This window comes from Melanotaenia boesemani, chromosome 4 (assembly GCF_017639745.1).
Source record: "Melanotaenia boesemani isolate fMelBoe1 chromosome 4, fMelBoe1.pri, whole genome shotgun sequence".
In the NCBI taxonomy this organism is placed as follows: Eukaryota; Metazoa; Chordata; class Actinopteri; order Atheriniformes; family Melanotaeniidae; genus Melanotaenia; species Melanotaenia boesemani.
The window spans coordinates 2,928,250-2,948,489 of record NC_055685.1 but is presented as its reverse complement, the minus strand read 5'-3'; the positions used below and the strand labels follow the sequence as shown (position 1 = coordinate 2,948,489).

The following is a 20,240-nucleotide window of genomic DNA, read 5'->3' as shown; positions in this document are numbered from 1 at the left end:
CATCCACAGTCATAGTTAAATCATATAATATGGAATATTATTAGAATATATAATATATATATATATATATATATATATATATATATATATATATATATATATATATTGCGTCTGTGTTAAATAAGAGTAGAACACGTTCCTGTATTTCACCCTGTTACAAAATCGTCAACGCCCACTTCCGCCTGGCGCCTGCTGTACGAGTCCGCCTTATTATAAGACAAAACTGTCCAATTGAAACGGACTGGTAATGATTGACAGGAGTATTAGCGAATCAGATTACTTAGTGTACCAATTTACAAACCCACTGAGGTTCCATCCAGCCCACCTCAATTCCTTCCCGGGCTTCCCTCTTCTACCTCCGTGGTTTCCTTCAACCGGTTGGGTTACCCAGTAACTCACCGGCAGGATCACACCAACAGCCGCCCCGCCGGTGTTGTAGGCCAGACAGTTTTTCGTCTGAATGGAAGCGAACGGTTTCGTTTCCCGTCGAACGTCCCTGGAAACACCGGGTGTTGACCGGCGGGTCACTGGCACAACAGCCGGGACAGGGTTTCAAATCCTGGGCGGCAGATTCTTAGATGCCACGGGCGGATTTGCCGGGTCTTTTTTACCCAGAATGGCAGGGGAGCAGGAATTTGTGTCGGTACTGCATAGGACAAGTCCAGAGCCCTCGACCTCCTTCGAGCCAGAAGTAGACTATGAAGGACTGCCTCAGGGAGTAGCCACCAGAACACACATGCTGGCAGGAGCCGTGGCTGGAATCATGGAGCACTGCCTAATGTACCCCATCGACTGTGTTAAGGTATCACAGAAATTCACAACGGGGCTTTTTACGAAGCATGTCGGGGCCTAGTTTATGTCATGCTGGTTGCGTAAACCAGGAGCCAACAGGCCAGAGAACAAGCCTGAGCTCAGTTGTCGTTAGCCGACAAGCGAACATGGGTAACCTTGCTAACAGAGGTCAGTTCACTAACTACCCCAACCCCGACATTAAACAAGGCAAGACAAGGAGTTTAAAGACGAATTATAAAATAGATATGTACAATTACATCTGTCCTTGTTCATTTAGGACAGAAAAGCAATGTAAAGTAGTAATGTAAATTATCCGGTTAACTTAATGGACTGTTTCCCAACTAGCCAACATACATTTACTTTTACACATTATTGTAATACTTTTAATCCCCAGTAGACGTTACTTATCATGTACCATATCGCTAGTGTTTCTGATAATATTGAAGACAGATTTGTTACATAAGTCAGTTAAAGTATTTTCAGACTTTTAGCAGAATGAAATATAACCATTGTTTCCTTAAATGAGCTAATTTAACCCATTTACAAAACCAGTAAGTTTGTACTTTACTGGGTTATTGGTAAGACAAGGCAGAAGTTAGTGCTCAAACTACAAAGACTTCAAAAACATGTGTATTTGATATTGAACACAACAATTCATTGACATAACTGTAGGGATTTTGGTTTTAGACTCATCTGAGCTCTTGTCAGTCTATGTGGATGCTCAGGACCATTACTTTATACTGGAAGATGTCTCGTGGAAAGTCCAGTGAGACCACATAAAGGAGGAAACTAGGTTGAGAAAGACAGTTTCGGTAATCAGTTTCTAACTGTGGAATGAGGATGAAGGAACTACTGGAAATGAAGCTGGCATTGGCTCAGCATGAGGAGGTGTGGTACTGTACAGTTACGTACCAGCCAATCATATTTTGACAGTTTGAGTGTTTATAACTACATAATTATATATTTTGTCTTTAGTCTGTGTCAAGGTTAGGACTAACTTATCTGTGCACTTCGTTTAGCCCTTGTATGTTTTGGTAAAACGTGGTTTATTTTTCTTGTATGATTGGAAAAAAGAATTAGCAGGTCAGCAGCGTGTGTGAGCAGAGTGCAGTCAAACATCTGTATGTATGAGAAACATCAGGTTTCTCATACAGAACATAGCATTCTTTTTTTTTTTTTTATAGCAGAACAGTCTGGATTGATAATCCTTGTTGATGATATCCATTTCTGTTGCAAAGCGTTGCAGTAGTCACATCATGCGCAACAAATTGTTTTTATGCCTAAATGTCTGAAAGTATTATCACTCACAAGGGAAAATGTAGTTATTTCCGCTTCTTGTTTTGGCTACCGACACAGAGAATGAAAATGTCTCAAAGAAATTAATACTGAGATTATTACTTTCTATTTTTATAAACCCTTCATCAAGATGAACAAAGACTCTAAAATACAAGCTGGATCTTAATCCTGGTTGTAAAATATTTGTAGTTCAAAGGAAGAGGAAAGCAGTCTTAACAGAGCGACTCTGTCAGCCCTGAATATGAAGAAGGAAGTGTTTCTGAATTTTGTGGTGTTTCAGCAGAAGGAAGTCAGTCTAAATTTTGATTACATTAATGTGTAGATAAAATATATCTGATAAAACCATGTTTCTCTGATTATTTGATTTATTATTCTTACAAATGAATTTGTTATCTTCATGTCTCAGCTGACAGAATTGTATAGTGATCACTTCAATGTTGCTCCAATTATATTAGAAACTAATGTGTAGAAAACAAGCCAGTTCAACAGATATGTTGACGAGATGTTTTTGTTAAAATAAACCCTGTTGTTTAACAGCAGTGTAGAGACTCTTCGAGGATAAATTCACATGACATGAAGAGAAAACATAAATCGTGATAATATCCTTTGTGAATGCAAATGATGGGCTGCAAACGTCCAGGTAAATTCATCTGAGGTCATCGTTTGCTACCATGCCGGCCTGAGACGACATTCATGAAACAACAGCCACAGCAACCAAAAGAGTCCTGGCTGCTGGAGGTTCACATCAGGGAGCTCTTTACAAAAAAACACAAGACCGGAAGATTTTTTAATTTATTTTTTTTTAATGAGTGAGCACATGCTTTAGGTTACCATTTCCCAGGGGCAGCACATAGGAATGTCCATGTTGTTTCTTAGAAAAAAAAAAAAAAAAAAAGGAATGTCCATGTTGTTTCTTAGAAAAAAAAAAAAAAATGGAATGTCCATGTTGTTTCTTAGAAAAAAAAAAAAAAATGGAATGTCCATGTTGTTTCTTCGAAAAAAAAAAAAAAAAAGGAATGTCCATGTTGTTTCTTAGAAAAAAAAAAAAATGGAATGTCCATGTTGTTTCTTAGAAAAAAAAAAAATGGAATGTCCATGTTGTTTCTTAGAAAAAAAAAAAAAAAATGGAATGTCCATGTTGTTTCTTAGAAAAAAAAAAAAAAAAATGGAATGTCCATGTTGTTTCTTAGAAAAAAAAAAAAAAAAATGGAATGTCCATGTTGTTTCTTAGAAAAAAAAAAAAAAATGGAATGTTCATGTTGTTTCTTAGAAAAAAAAAAAAAAAAATGGAATGTCCATGTTGTTTCTTAGAAAAAAAAAAAAAAATGGAATGTCCATGTTGTTTCTTAGAAAAAAAAAAAAAAAATGGAATGTCCATGTTGTTTCTTAGAAAAAAAAAAAAAAAAAGGAACGTCCATGTTGTTTCTTAGAAAAAAAAAAAAAATGGAATGTCCATGTTGTTTCTTAGAAAAAAAAAAAAAAAAATGGAATGTCCATGTTGTTTCTTAGAAAAAAAAAAAAAATGGAATGTCCATGTTGTTTCTTAGAAAAAAAAAAAAAAAAAAGGAATGTCCATGTTGTTTCTTAGAAAAAAAAAAAAAAAATGGAATGTCCATGTTGTTTCTTAGAAAAAAAAAAAAAAAAATGGAATGTCCATGTTGTTTCTTAGAAAAAAAAAAAAAAAATGGAATGTCCATGTTGTTTCTTAGAAAAAAAAAAAAAAAAAGAAATGTCCATGTTGTTTCTTAGAAAAAAAAAAGGAATGTCCATGTTGTTTCTTAGAAAAAGAAAAAAAAATGGAATGTTCATGTTGTTTCTTAGAAAAAAAAAAAAAAAAGGAATGTCCATGTTGTTTCTTAGAAAAAAAAAAAAAAAGGAATGTCCATGTTGTTTCTTAGAAAAAAAAAAGGAATGTCCATGTTGTTTCTTAGAAAAAGAAAAAAAATGGAATGTACATGTTGTTAGAAAAAAAAAAAGGAATGTCCATGTTGTTTCTTAGAAAAAAAAAAAAAGGAATGTCCATGTTGTTTCTTAGAAAAAGAAAAAAAAAAATGGAATGTCCATGTTGTTTCTTAGAAAAAAAAAAAAAAAGGAATGTCCATGTTGTTTCTTAGAAAAAAAAAAAAAAAAAAGGAATGTCCATGTTGTTTCTTAGGAAAAAAAAAAAAAAGGAATGTCCATGTTGTTTCTTAGAAAAAAAAAAAAAAAAAGGAATGTCCATGTTGTTTCTTAGAAAAAAAAAAAAAAAAAAGGAATGTCCATGTTGTTTCTTAGAAAAAAAAAAAAAAAAAGGAATGTCCATGTTGTTTCTTAGAAAAAGAAAAAAAAAATGGAATGTCCATGTTGTTTCTTAGAAAAAAAAAAAAAAAAAGGAATGTCCATGTTGTTTCTTAGGAAAAAAAAAAAAAAAAGGAATGTCCATGTTGTTTCTTAGAAAAAAAAAAAAAAATGGAATGTCCATGTTGTTTCTTAGAAAAAAAAAAAAATGGAATGTTCATGTTGTTTCTTAGAAAAAAAAAAAAAAAAAGGAATGTCCATGTTGTTTCTTAGAAAAAAAAAAAAAAAAGGAATGTCCATGTTGTTTCTTAGGAAAAAAAAAAAAAAAAAGGAATGTCCATGTTGTTTCTTAGAAAAAAAAAAAAAAAAAGGAACGTCCATGTTGTTTCTTAGAAAAAAAAAAAAAAAAAGGAATGTCCATGTTGTTTCTTAGAAAAAGAAAAAAAAATGGAATGTCCATGTTGTTTCTTAGAAAAAAAAAAAAAATGGAATGTCCATGTTGTTTCTTAGAAAAAAAAAAAAAAAAAGGAATGTCCATGTTGTTTCTTAGAAAAAAAAAAAAAAAAAAGGAATGTCCATGTTGTTTCTTAGGAAAAAAAAAAAAAAAAGGAATGTCCATGTTGTTTCTTAGAAAAAGAAAAAAAAAAAAAGGAACGTCCATGTTGTTTCTTAGAAAAAGAAAAAAAAAAAAGGAACGTCCATGTTGTTTCTTAGAAAAAAAAAAAAAATGGAATGTCCATGTTGTTTCTTAGAAAAAAAAAAAAAAGGAACGTCCATGTTGTTTCTTAGAAAAAAAAAAAAAAAGGGAACGTCCATGTTGTTTCTTAGAAAAAGAAAAAAAAAAAAAAAGGAATGTCCATGTTGTTTCTTAAAAAAAAAAAAAAAAAAAAAGGAATGTCCATGTTGTTTCTTAGAAAAAGAAAAAGAAAAAAAGGAATGTCCATGTTGTTTCTTAGAAAAAGAAAAAAAAAAAAAAGGAATGTCCATGTTGTTTCTTAAAAAAAAAAAAAAAAAAGAGGAATGTCCATGTTGTTTCTTAGAAAAAGAAAAAGAAAAAAAGGAATGTCCATGTTGTTTCTTAAAAAAAAAAAAAAAAAGGAATGTCCATGTTGTTTCTTAGAAAAAAAAAAAAGGAATGTCCATGTTGTTTCTTAGAAAAAAAAAAAAAAAAGGAATGTCCATGTTGTTTCTTAGAAAAAGAAAAAAAAAAGGAATGTCCATGTTGTTTCTTAGAAAAAAAAAAAAAAGGAATGTCCATGTTGTTTCTTAGGGAAAAAAAAAAAAAAGGAATGTCCATGTTGTTTCTTAGAAAAAGAAAAAAAAAAGGAATGTCCATGTTGTTTCTGAGAAAAAAAAAAAAAAATGGAATGTCCATGTTGTTTCTTAGAAAAAAAAAAAAAAGGAATGTCCATGTTGTTTCTTAGAAAAAAAAAAAGGGAATGTCCATGTTGTTTCTTAGAAAAATAAAAAAAATGGAATGTCCATGTTTCTTAGAAAAAAAAAAAAAAGGGAATGTCCATGTTGCCCTGCAGGGGGCGGCAGTGTCCCGTCAGAGGGTGTAACGTTGGCTGTGAGGAAGACTGCTTTATGGACACTGAATGTGGTGGAAAGTCAAATATTTCATGTTACAAGTTATTCAGAGATGGCTGCATCTTTAGTTAGTTTTTAATCTTTTTCCCATTTTGTTGTCATGGTAACCTGTTTGTTTCTTAGTCCACACACAGATTGGCTGACGTCTCTTGTCCCTGTCCAGCAGCAGACAGACACGTCTTTTTTGGCTCTAAGCAGCACTTTAATTGTGGCTTGAACTGTGTCTATGTGCAGTAACCCACCTGTTAGATATAGAATAAAAAGGTTTTTAGTAGCCGACCTCTTAGATTTAGATGACAACTCTCTTGATGTGTTTTGTTTGGAAGTGTCAGTGTTATGAAATCCCACACAGTGTGGAGTGAAATGAATGGCTTTTACTCCACCATCATGAAGGCGCTGACAATCTCGTGAATACTCAAGTAGTCAGCTGATTGATCTCTAAAGGACGGGTGGTTGAGTCTGTGTTTGAGATTAACCTGAATTATTGTTTGTACTTGTTTGTGCTGCCTTAGACTCGCATGCAGAGCCTCCATCCTGAACCAGGAGCACGGTACAGGAACGTGATGGATGCCCTGCGACAGATCATCCGGACTGAGGGTTTGTGGCGGCCAATCAGGGGAGTGAATGTGCTGGCGGTGGGTGCAGGACCTGCCCACGCTCTTTACTTCGCCTGCTACGAGAAAATCAAGTTCTCGCTCAGCGATGCTGTTCATCCTGGCACCAACAGCCACTTTGCAAATGGTGAGGTGGTCTGTGATGTTCAAACCTCATGTTATTAAAAGGCATCATGTTTACTCTACTGGGAAATGAGCTGATTCCGGAGTGGACCAAAGACTGTTTGGAAGTTTTTAACTTTCTCCTCTTGTGTTTTGTGCAGGAGTTGCAGGCTGCATGGCCACCGTGCTGCACGACGCCATCATGAACCCAGCTGAAGGTAAAACCTCCAACTCCTCTGTTTTGCACAGCACACCGTGCACAGTGAACATTTTATGTCGGTGTAGTTTTAGAGTCTGAGGCTCCGTCCAGTTCCAGAAAATGTGATGCATGTTTTGATCAGGACACTTGGTGGCGCTGCATGCTGTTAATGATAGTTAGATAGAGTTACTGAGAGAGGTTGATTTACTTCAGACACTAAAACATATTTTCTGTAATCACAAAAAATGAGATAGAGGAGAATTTTTTTTATTATTTGGATAATTTTTTGTATTAAATTTAATCATTTGAATTAATTTCAAGTGATGAATGTTGCCACAGTTTATTGGTAATATAACGGGAAAAAAGCAGAGTTGCTGTTGAATTTAAACTACTTTTGCTTTAAAGTGCTCATGACACGATTCTGACTTTTTGTTTTGCCATGTTTTATAAACCAGAAAGTGATTCCTGATGATTTTGTTAAGAGCTAAAAGCGCGTGTGCATAAAGCAGTTATAAGCATGAAAACCTGGCATTCGAGGAAATTTGACCGAACGGACTGTGGCGCTGCGCACCGACTTATGTCAGCGCGAGAACGCCTGTCAGCTCTGTTAACAGGAAGCCAGCAGCTTCGTAGCAGACACAAGTTTTTTCTTAGTTTACCCATGAGCGGTTAGAGCCAAGCCTTCACGTTGTATTGCAGGTTGAGCTGGTTCATTCAGACACATGGTGAAACAGCACGTTCGGAGTTTTCTGCTTCACCTGCTCCTGACAGCAAACACTCTCCCCGTTGTCATGCTCTCTCACAGATCACACTAGCACCTACAAAACTGGAAAATAGAAAGACATCTTTTTATTTTAACACTAGAACGGTCATGACTCTATAACTAGACACAAAAACAACGACTAGTGGTAATTTTGATCGCTACATGTAAACTTAAATTCCATTTATAGCTAACTACACAGCTAAAAGTACAGTTACCTTATTATAATGATATTATTATAATTAAAGCTGATAGCCCTAATCAAATGATGTTTTACAAAATAAAGTATGAAGCAACAAATGTAGCCTTGTTTTCCACAGAAACTAAATCTAAACTTCAGTTTGCGCAGCCTGAATATTTATATAAAAAACCTGAAGTGTTAGAAAACACCCAGACAACATGACACAAGTAAGAGTGAGGCTAGATGATACTGTCATGATAATCTACACAGCTTACTATCAGACTAAAACAACTTTATATTCGTGACAGCAGCTCAGATCACGTCTCTGCTCCTGCAGCAGCATCAGTGCTGCCGATGTCGGAGGTTTCATTTCCCCCCAGCCTCTCTGTACCTCGCACCGCCTCCTTTCAGGAGTCTGCTGCAGCTTCGAGTTCCTCTGCAGCTGCTGCAGGAACCCCTGTGAGCTGGTTGGGTTCCAGCACTTCTTGATGATGACGTGAACATTTATTCCTATAAGGTCCAGCATGATGTAAAATACATCATTGATCCATCTCCACCCTTTACAGAATACTTCCACATGATCTGATCCGGAACGTTGTAAATCTAAAAACTGAACAATGCAACATCCTGTGTGTCTGATAGGGCTGGGCGATTAATTGAATTTTAATCTCAATTACCATCTGGGTTTTCAAGAATCATAAAAATGAAGTGATTTTGCGTTGTTCAATTTTTAGATTTACGTCGTTCCGGATACAATCCAATGCTATGGACCTGTGGTCAAGCTGCACCATAGAGCTGTACATAAACGTCTTGCTAGATTTCATTGACGTAGATTTCTACCTGAAACCAAAATGTCTCCAGAGTCATTTTTTCCAGATCTCACCAAGGCAAAGCAGTTTATTTGTATAGCACATTTCATGTACAGGACAATTCAAAGTGCTTTACATAAAACAAAGACATTACAGATATTTAGAAATAGTAAAAGGCATCAACACATAATCACAATAAAATAATAAATTACATCAAAATGATTTTAAAGCAAGATAAGTTAAAAAGTTTCCGTGCAGATTTCATGCATAGGTGCATGAGAAAAGAAATGTTTTTAACCTGGATTTAAAAATGTCTACATTTGGGGAAAGTTTAATCTCCACTGGCAGTTTGTTCCATTTGTTTGCAGCATAACAGCTTAAATGCTGCTTCTCCATCTTTAGTCTGGACTCTGGTCTGGACTAGTTGACCAGAGTCTTTGGATCTAAGAGCTCTGCTAGGTTTATATTCTCTGAACATATCACAGATGTATTCTGGGCCTAAACCATTCTGGGATTTGTAAACAAGCAGAAGGGTTTTAAAATCTGTTCTGTGACTGACTGGAAACCAGTATAAACTGGAAGCCAGTGTAAAGATTTAAAAACTGGTGTGATGTGTTCAGATCTCTTAGTCCTGGTTAAAACTCTAGCAGCAGCGTTCTGGATGAGCTGCAGATGTTTAATGCTCTTTTTAGGAAGTCCTGTTAAAAGACCAGTACAGTAATCCAGTCTACTGGAGATGGATGCACCAGGCAGAACAAAGCTGCTGGTCTGAGACAAACAATAGCTACGGGGACCTGGTGGAAAGAAACTAGTCTGTATTACCACAGACAAGCTTCAAATGTCACACTGGCTGCCCCGCCCCCACCCATCTCTCTTTCTCTAATTGTGTTAAATAATTGAGATTTCACTTTCAATCAAAATAATCATGATTATCATTTTTCCCATAATCGAGCAGCTTTATTGTCCAACTCTTCGCCTCTGGCCACACAGGTAGAAATGATCGTATTTTCTCTGTTCTTTACACACTAAATATTAAAACTAATTTTAATGAAAAGTCATGTCGTTGTAGGGAAAGTCAGGGTCCAGCAAGGCTTCATGATTTTATTTGACAAAGTTATTGAAAATCGGCTAAATATTTAAATTTTAATATAAATACACTACAATGATTTGATTTGAAAATCAGGTTTAAATAAATTACTTTTACAAATATATAATAAAAACAGATCATTTATTTATAACATATTTAACACGGGCGTCAACCAACCTGTGCTCCCCTGCCGCCTGTTCGCCTCTCCACCATCGATCTCTGACTCAGAGTCGGACTGGGTGGTCAGGAAGTCCGCTCGATACGGTTTGGTCCTCCACCATATTTCCCAGCACCACGCCACTCTCCTGAACTGGAATTAGCTGATGATCCACCACACAAACCAGGCTTGATGTACTGGAACCGTTATGCATGTTTCCAGCCGCTTACATCACGTGTGTAGATGGTTAGCCAGCCGCAAGCTGTTCCCCGCTGACGTCACAACATGGTGGGGGGATGTCCAACCACTGGTGCGGAGCTCTTTTCAACGTTGGATATTTGCGTGACAACAAGCCTGTTTGACTTCTAACTGCACAGAACCACCAATTTCATCATGTTGTATTATTGTATTGCAAAATTACATGAAGTCTAAATTGTGTCATGAGCACTTTAAACAATGATTTATTATTTTCACTTCATATTTTGCATATTTCTGCTTTTCTTCTGGTAAGATTTCATTTATTAATTTATGTTTATTTGTAAACTCCCTGTGTAGTTGTCAAGCAGCGAATGCAGATGTTTAACTCGCCGTACCGCGGCGTTTTGGACTGCATGGGTTCTGTTCTGAGACAGGAGGGTGCGACGGCTTTCTACCGCAGCTACACCACCCAGCTGACCATGAATGTGCCCTTCCAGGCGCTACACTTCATGACCTACGAGTACCTGCAGGAACTTCTCAACCCTCACAGACAGTACAACCCTTCCTCCCACGTCGTGTCTGGCGCGCTCGCCGGCGCCTTGGCAGCCGCTGCCACCACACCGCTCGACGTCTGTAAGACCCTCCTCAACACGCAGGAAGCTCAGCCCATTCACGTGGTCCAGGCCGAGGCAGCCGGAGCGGTCGGAGCAGCCGCCGCCTCGGGCCCCGGCAGCCGCTACATCTCTGGGCTGGGCGAGGCCTTCCGGACTGTCTACAGAATGGGAGGCATGCCGGCCTTCTTCAAGGGTGTCCAGGCCAGGATTATCTACCAGATGCCCTCCACTGCCATCAGCTGGTCTGTTTACGAGTTTTTCAAATACATCATCACCAAGCGGCAGCACCAGAGACGGCTGCGTGGAGACCGGGATGGAGACCAGTAAACATCAGCTCAGAGGGTCACTGAACGGTAGTGATCACTGATATCTGTACTGATTTCTAAACATCCTGAGGTTTAGAAAGCACTTAATTCATGGCAGAAAAAGTCAGTCTCTCTTATTTACGGATATCAGTTCTGATGATATCTGAACCAGTTCAGTCAGACAGCTTCTCATCAGATCTCAGGATACAGAACGTCATTTATTTGAATGAGACCTGGAAATATGAAACAGAAGGAAGTTCTGGCTAAAATTTTCTTTGTTCCTCATGACAAACTCCACTTATTGGCTAACTTAAAAGGGAAATCCTTCAGAGGCAGAGTTTACCCCATTAAATACAAGTGTTAAGGAGAATGCAGATTGTGGAAGATGTCTTTAATCTGGTTTCTCTGCATGTAAGGAACTATCATGTCTTCCCACCCAGATGCACTTCAGAGGAACATGTTTCAGGTCCAGCAGCTGACTCAGAGGGTGAAGTGCTGACTCTGAGCTGTTTCTGCTCTCTTTCTATAAACAGTGTAGCAATGCAAGTTTCTTTTTTGGCCCAACACCCCCCAGGAATTATAAAAAGTTCAACAGTAGGAAAATACTCATTTCCCTGGAAAGCTCCATCGCTCCTGTGTGTCCCGATCATGACAAGTTAAGGTGAGCTGTAAACGTAGCTCATCTTTTATCCAGAGGGGGGCGCTGCTCTGTTTAAACAACTAAACTAAACACTGGAAAAAAAAAAACAGCTGCATGATGCAGAATCAGTTTGTTCCTTTTGAAAGTATTTAGCTTCATTATGAAGACAAGTCCAGAGGTTTCTGAGGCCAAATGTCCAAATAATGGAGGAAGAACTTTGAGGGGAATCATCCAGCTTTTTCTCTTGCACATTGCTACAGAGTCGGTCCTGTCTGGAAGCCTTAAACTGCTCAGAGCAATGAACAAAAACTTGAAACGAATGTAGAAAATAAAGCTTGTATTACATGCAAGTTACTAGTTCTGAGCAGTCAGAAAGTTGAGTGTTTGGGTGGAGCAGGTGGAGCTGAGCTTCACTGTTCAAGGAAAAAACAATGCAGACATGAATTTAATTCCTAACAGATAAAAATGGAACAGTAAAAGTCTTTTTTTAAGCTACTACATCAGCATTTTTGGTTCTCACAGCTGTCTGGTTCCTGATCCTGTGGCTCCCAAAGATCAACTTTTTTTCTTTAGTCAGAATGACCTTTTTTAAAAAACTGCACAGTATCGTAGCACTTAAAGCAGCTTCTTTATCCGACTAAATAAACCCAGTGAACAGGAAGTCTGACTCATGCCTTCAGTTAGCCGCCGTACTGTCAACGCACAACAACCACGAACACATCCTCAGATGTACGCACGTTTTAAAGCCATTAAATGAAACAAAGTTGCACAGAATACATCTAAAGTTAGGAAACCAAAAACCAAACGATGGAGAGAGAAAAGTGGAGGAAACGTGTCTGTCAGTGACAACACTAATGTGAAATGCTTGAAGAGATTTTAAAGGTGACACCTGTATTTTGTGAATTGTAAATAAACTTGCTAAGGCAGCTCCTCGCAGAAGCAGGGTCTTCTCTTGGTGCTGGCTCTCCAAGCGCTGAGAGACTATTAACGTGTCTACGTGTCTTCTTTCCTCACCCTCTTTTCTTTCTAATGGGATGCAACAAAAACATCCACAAATACTTGATAAGATGGTGAAGATGGCGTCTTCAGATGAGATTTTATCCAGCAGACGGTTGTTAACAGAGGGATTTACTTTCATTTAGAAGAGCTGAAGGTGGCTCCATCAACGTGTATTAATGTTTTTTTTTATACAGACAACCAGCAGTGATGATTTAATCTCTTTTTCACTCATCTATGCCAACTTTTGAGTGTGTTTAAGCTCCTGTAATAAACTGAGCCAAGGTTACAAGAGCTGCTGAGGCATTACAACTAATGGTGTACAACTATGGATTTTACTGTATGCTGTTAATTTAATTTTATCCTTGTTTTTTAAAGTTTACACTAAGGGAAATGGGAGAGAAAGAAAACCTATGATTGTTGGGAATATACTTCTGGGAAATGTGACAGAATTTTACTTTGTTTTATTTAAAAATGTTCTGACATAATTTATTAAAGAGCATCAGAATGAAGAAGAAATGGGAGTTAAGTGACTTTGAATGTGTCATGGTTGTTGGTCTGAGTATTTACTGGGATTTTCACACACAACCATCTCTAGGGTTTACAGAGATGGTCTGAAGAAGAGAAAATATCCAGCGAGCAGCAGTTGTCTGGACCAAAATGTCTGGTTTAGGTCAGAGGAGAACGGGCAGACTGGTTGGGGATTATAAAAGGAAACAGGAAGTCCAGTAAGCACTGGTTCCTACCAAGGTCTGCAGAACAGCATCTCTGAGCACACAACACGTCCAGCCTTGAAGCAGATGGACTACAGCAGCAGAAGACACACCGGGTGCCTCCTGTCAGCTAAGAACAGGAAACTGAGGCTACAATTCACACACACTCACCAACACTGGACAATAGAAGATGGAGAAACGTTGCTGGTCTGATGAGTCTCCATTTCAGCTCCACATTCAGATGCTAGACTCAGAATCTGCTGGAAACATCATGAAAACATGGATCCATCCTGCCTTGGATCAACGCTTCAGGCTGCTGCTGGTGTAATGGTGGGGGGAGATTTTCTTGGTCCACTTTGGTCCCCTTAGTACCAACGTGGCCTGGTTTAACCAGCACAGCCTACCTGAGTATTGTTGCTGACCATGTCCATCCCTTTATGACCACAGTGGAGCATCTTCTGATGCTACTTCCAGCAGGATAATGCACCATGTCACAAAGCTCAGATCATCTCCACCTGCTTTCTAGAACATGACGATGAGTTCACTGGACTCCAACGGCCTCCACAGCCACCAGATCTCAGTCCAGTAGAGCAGCTTTGGGATGTGGTGGAACGGGAGATTCTCATCATGGATGCAGCCGACAAACCTGCAGCAACTGTGTGATGCTGTCATGTCAATATGGAGAAAACCTCTGAGGAAGGTTTCCACCACCTGCTTCATCTATCACACCAGGATTAAAAAGATGAAGATGAAGTGGACGGAGGGTGGGGGGGGATAGATTGCTGGATGAAATGTTGCTTTGCCACGGAAATGAACATTTTTGTTTCAGTTTTTTTTATTTGATTACCAGTATTAATCTATTAATATGACAAACGCTTTCTGATGGGTTTTTGTTTTGTTTCCAAAAATTAGACGCAGGAGAATAAAGAGGGTGTGTAGCAAACAGTAATGGAATAATTTAGGCCATTTTAAACGTAATAATGCCAGTAATGTAATAAGTTAATATGCTATGATTTGGTTATGGACCTAGCATGAAAATATTCTTTAAAATTATAACTGCAGCCCATATTGTAATAACAATTAGTTTTTGTGCAGTTTACTAATAAAAATAAGTATATTTACATAACTGGCAAGTTATTGCAATATTTGCTATTTTATATTTAAAACAGCCAAAACTATTACATTATTGGTTGCTACAGGGGCTACCATCATACATCTTTTCCATATCTGATAATAAAAGGTGTTTTCCTGTGGTTGTTGGTATGCTGTAGGACTCCACAGGTCAGAAAACACCACCTCCCACTTCTCTCCAAATTAAATCCTGTTTCTTTCCATTATCTATGTTTGTTGTCATTGCCTGCAGCCTACAAGCAGAAATGTCTCCTCAAGTCTCTCATCTCACTTTACCCCTCCCATCACTCTCCTCCCTCTGTTGTTGTACGCTCTGAAATGTAAGGGGATCCTTTTAGTCAGACAGGAAGGTCTTGACTAGTGGGGTCATGCTCCTGTCTTGAGGGTACAAGGCAGCAGGTCTGGTCAGAGCCAAGGTCAACATCAGGCGTGTGTGTAGCTAAGTACAAAGACAAATGAGGTAACTGAGACCCAACTCACACTCTGAAAAGGCCTTTAACCATCAACCGCAGAGCACATTTGTCTGTTTAGCTGGGGAAGACGAAACAAGGAGAGCTTCGGATCAGTAAGGACCTCACCTCTATGTCTGATAAATAGTCTGTCAGCGTAAGTGAGCATCAGATGTGTCTCTAATCCCTCTGCTATTGATGCTCCACCCGCAGGTCACATTAATAAGATAAAACTATTTTTCACTGTGAAGATGAGCCCATGCCAAGAACATGTCCTGAAACCACCTCATCATGATAAATGTCTTCTCACGCAGGACCACACAACAAATACAACATCCTCTTAAAATGAAAACTATCTTTCATATGATTTGGTGGACTTTTGGAATACAAAAAATACTTTTATTTGTATTAGGCTTGCTGCAACCTCTCTTTTAAATATTATTTTCTAGGCTTTTGTACAGCCTCCTCCACGTGGAGGTGTCATTCTGGCATGCTGACCTTTTATCAACAGCATGTTTCCCTTTTCCAGAGCAGGTGACTTAAACTGCTGTCATTTCTCTGAGGTCTTTGTATCACTCATACTCTGACTCCTCTCCCTCGTTTGCCTGCAGAGACCCTACCAGGGTGTAATGTTGCTGACAACAGGATCTCATGGGAGTACTCAAACCCCAGATGTTTACCTTCTGGACTAGGCCCCCTGTACAGGCGGCAGCATGCAAAGACAATGTTCGCAGACACCAGGAAGCAGCAATGCTAACATGTAGCATAGCAACATGACGAGGAGAAACTCAGCTAAAAGACTCCACCAAGCACTAGGATCCACCACAAAAACAAGCAGTCGTATGACAGCAGAGACTCTGCTGGTTACAAAGACGTCTGTCTCATCACTGTGGGACAGAAACTCTGGAGCTAGCAGCCAGAATCAGAAATCATGTCTTACTTTTGCTGTTTTGTGGTGAAAAGTTTGATTCCAGCTCTAAAAACTCTGCTAACATGTTCTCCGATGACTCTGCCTTAGTTTGAAATGAACCATGAAGGTCCTGCTGGTTTCCATGGAGATGAAGGAGGTTTTACAGAGAAGTAACTATTCCTATCATAGACTATCTTGGTCTTCACTTCTTTCTGGACCCTCATGGTGTTTCTAAGGTGAATGTGGGGCTATCCCTGGATCCTCCTGACTCTGACCATTGATAGAGGTGTCCATCATCATCATCGGCTGATAGCTTCCTGAGATATTTACCTGCGTAACTCCTGTAATCCTTTAATTCCTGGGATCACAATATCCAATTTCCATGAGTACTATACTGTAGTGTTCTGAGCTAACACAACCGCAAAGGCTCATGGGTAGACATGTCTTAATAGGAACAGCCCTTTGATTATTGTTAGCAGTTAAGTTCAAGTGATGTTATTTGTAACGAAGCAGAGGTTCGTTACGTGGATTTTGTAGAATAATTGTACAGCACTCTAGATTGGTTTATCAAGCACATTTTGCACAAAATGTTTGATTTTTTGTTGTTTTTATTGAGCAATGGAATAATGACATCCGACTCTGTCTTCCATGTACCTGTGAAAGAGAGCCGTTGGTAATATTATGATTGTGGAAGACAGGAAATTTTGTGTGTGTATATGTAAAGTACATAAGGTAAATTAATGGTGCAATGGTGTTGACTCACCTGACTCATGTCCTCTCCAGGGCGTTCGGGCAAATGGGTTTCAGGTGGCCTCGATGCTCTTTTGTGGTTTGAGAGACCATGGGGCAGAGGGGTTAAGAGAGTATTTGTATATTGGTTTTGAGTTAACTTTATTTTGGGGGTGTTAAGTACTTTGTGTGCAAATAATTTTAATATTTTGCATAAGTTAATTTTAGCAGGAAAGGTTTGTTGTATAATTGAATAAACACCTGTTGGGATAGTTGTTAAAAATAAATGACTGTCAGGCTTTAACACCAGATTGGTGTTTGAGCTGCTCATTACACTACTTATTCCTAGTAGTACTTTACCAACTCTTTAGACTATTTACTAATTTCTAGAACAACTTTACTTATTTCAAGGATTACTTTCTCTAATTCCTAATTCCCTAGAAGAACTTTGCTAATTTCTGGGAAAACTATACTAAATCCTAGGACAACAGTACTAATTCCCAGGTACTACTTTACTCATTCCAAAGACTGCCACACCAATTCCTAGGAGTACTAAACCAGTTCCTAGGACTGTTTTACTCCTTTTTTAGCACTACTTCACTAATTCACAACTTTTTTACTTGGTAGGACAAGGGGTCTGCAACCTTTACAGTCCACAGAGCCATTTCCCCCTCAGCCCAGCTGAATAAAAATTTGTTTAGAGACGTAAATATTACGAGACCTTTTGGAAAAATACAGCTTATCATTTTTGGTAAATATCTACCACAGGAAATTTGTTGTTATTTTTGAAGAACCACATTTTTATTTCTGTTTTTAGGTTTTTAAATAAAGAAAAACAAAACTTTTGCAAAAAGAGACATTTAGACAATTTTACACATATAATATTTTACATCTATTTTACATGATTTTATTATGACTTTTGCACACCTTTAATCATGTTTTATTTTAATTTAGCTTCTTTTTATATTATTTTATGTACTTTTTAATGCTTCTTCTGCACCCCAATGTTTTTGAAGTTTATTTGCCAACAAAACAAAACCTGCCTTGCCTTGTTCAGTCAGAGGCTTCTTCAGGTCCACCAAATGATCTTTCATGATCTTTTTCATTTTTAGTTCTTTTGTTAAATTGAACATATTTACATGACCTTTGGAGGAATTAAGTGACTTTTTATTTAAATTAGATTTTAATTAAAAACAAAGAATAGATGCCATTTTATTTAATAAAAAAAAAGGAGGGAAATGTGAGCCTCGTACTCTGATGAAAAAGTCAGAGAATCTCTAATAAGATTTATCACCTTCATGATTATTTTCTCTAGATCTAATAAACACACGTAGTTTGGACTGAAGCTGGTAATGTATATGCAGTCATGTCCATTTGATACTGTTAGTTTATGGTACTTTGATTTAATTGATTTTAACACTTTTTAACCATTAAAGTTTACAGTGTGAATTTATATATCTTTTTTACAAGGGCAATATGATCCATGAGTAAAACTCATGACCATAAATACTTAAAAGAAATGCTTCTGAAATTATAATAAAATATAATTATGAACCTCATGGGTCTTTGAGGTGCATCACAAAGTTTAGCTCTCCCCACCGTTTATCATACAAACGTGATGGATGGTCCTCTCTGAAGGCAAACACATTTATGAAGCTATTCGCTGCTTCCCTCCCACCCTAGCCGATCAGGACCTTCCAGTCTTCATCCACAGGACCTAGGATTATTTTCAGTCCCGGTTGTGTGACGTGAGGAAGGAATAAGGTTTTCCTGTCTGCTGCCCCCAGTGCCTGGATCACACTGCATAAAGACTGGAAACTTCATGACCTAGGCTCATGGGACGCTGCTTAGAAAATGCTGCATTATTTGAAGACAGATTTTTCTGTTTGCAGATGTTTTTCATTTGTTTTGATACTTGAGTCAGTTTAAATGTGTGTTTGTAAATTTTTAATTGTGCTGCTGTCTTGCCTGGACACTCTTTTTTATTCACTTTCATTTTTATCTCAAAGAAGCTTTTCCTGGTAAAAAAAAATAAAGGTTATATAAAAATAATAATAATCATGAGTAAATAAAATGAAAGGAGATGAAAATAAATCTTTTTAAACGATTAAACAATTTCACAAAAAACTGATGTAATTTCTCAAATTGAATGTAATAAAATATATAGTAGTGGTTCTCAAATTGGGGGTCGGGACCCCATGGGAGTCACAAGATCATTTCAAGGGGTTGCCAAATAATTGTAAAAAAATATATAGCCTACATTTATCAAATAAATGTGGGAATTTTACAAGGGCTACCAAAATCAAACCATTAATCAAGAGATAAATCTTTTACTACATTAACACACAAACAACAAAGTTAGCACATGCCATATTAAAAACCTGAATTTGACATTATCTCCGCAAGAAAAGCAAATTTTGGGCATGTAGGTGTCTTGTCACATCAGTGAACCACCCAAAACCACTTTATCCTCCTTATTTATGGAGATTCTGGCAGTTTTCTATATTACGTTTAGCAGATGCTGCAGGATCGTCGTCGTGTGGGGGTTGCAAATGCCAACGTATGTTATCAAAAAGTTTGAGAAACACTGATATATAGTAATAATATAAATATAATGAAATATCGTGTCCAAGAATTGGCATTAAACCATTAAAATGTTACATTGATGCATGAATTAATAAAAAAGCAGCCACAATTTTACACATAAAATATTCACGTCTGCAAACATTTATAGTGATGCTGTACTTTATTTTATTTTATTTTTTAATCTTATTTAACTTTTTATTTAGTTAATTTATCTATAAAATTTATTCTATGAAACATTTATTTTGTCGCTATTCGAGCCTCATCTGGGGAGGGGGGGAGTATTGAACCCGGGTGGTGGTGGTCTTTCTTTGTGTTGAGTTTGCATGTTCTCCCCGTGTGTGTGGGAGTTCTCTCCAGCTTCCTCCCTCCGTCCAAAGGCATGCATGGTAGGTTACCTGGTCACTCTAAATTCTCCCTAGTAGTGAGTGTGAATGGTTATTTATCTCTCTGTCGGCCCTGTGATGGACTGCAGACCTGTCCAGGTGGACCTGCCTCTCACCTTCTAAAATGCTGAGATAGGCTCCAGCTTCCCTTCGACCTGTAATGGACAAAGCGGTTCAGAGAACAAATGAATGAATGAATGAATGATTTATAAAATAATGTGCTGTATTATTTAAATTTAAAAATCAAAAATTCTTTGAAAACAGAGCTGCATCATTTTCCTGTCACTGAGGCAAACTTGGTAATCACGACATGTGTAAACACTACTGGTCAAACGTTTGGACACACTTTCCCATTGGGTTTAATGGAATTGTATGATATGTTTATTTATTCTTCAGTGGGTGGCAGTGTCATGGATGACTCACTAATGTCCACTGCAAAGGCTAATTTGAAAATGTACCATCCTCATCCATTTAAATCTGCCGTTAAATATGCATCCAGTGTAAGGGACACTACGCATCAAGGGGTTAAAACACAACATCTTCACCGCTATAGCAGCATCATCATGACATCTGATAGGCAAAGATCATTTCACACATAATCTTACTGCCTAAATCTCTCAGAGGTGAAAACAAGATGAATGTTTGTATCAGTATAGTGGTATCAATAAAGTTTCAACTCCGATATTTTGACTGGTAGGTCGACTCCAGAGTTTTGCCCATCT

General features: G+C 37.7%; 1 protein-coding gene across 1 annotated transcript; it reads left to right on the top strand.

Moving 5' to 3' along the window:
- The first annotated feature begins 318 nt into the window (after positions 1–318).
- On the top strand, positions 319–12,605 carry LOC121637756 (mitoferrin-2-like). The gene is made up of 4 exons (XM_041982007.1): positions 319–802; positions 6,468–6,696; positions 6,833–6,889; positions 10,420–12,605. The coding sequence occupies exons 1-4, from the start codon at positions 461–463 to the stop codon at positions 11,001–11,003; spliced, it is 1,212 nt and encodes a 403-aa protein (XP_041837941.1). The 5' UTR covers positions 319–460; the 3' UTR covers positions 11,004–12,605.
- Positions 12,606–20,240: the final 7,635 nt, after the last annotated feature.

Coding starts and splice junctions, on each gene's coding strand:
- LOC121637756 (XM_041982007.1), top strand. CDS start 461: ATGGAAGCGAACGGTTTCGTTTCCCGTCGAACGTCCCTGGAAACACCG. Junction 803..6,467: donor ACCCCATCGACTGTGTTAAG/GTATCACAGAAA, acceptor GTGCTGCCTTAG/ACTCGCATGCAGAGCCTCCA. Junction 6,890..10,419: donor CATCATGAACCCAGCTGAAG/GTAAAACCTCCA, acceptor CTCCCTGTGTAG/TTGTCAAGCAGCGAATGCAG.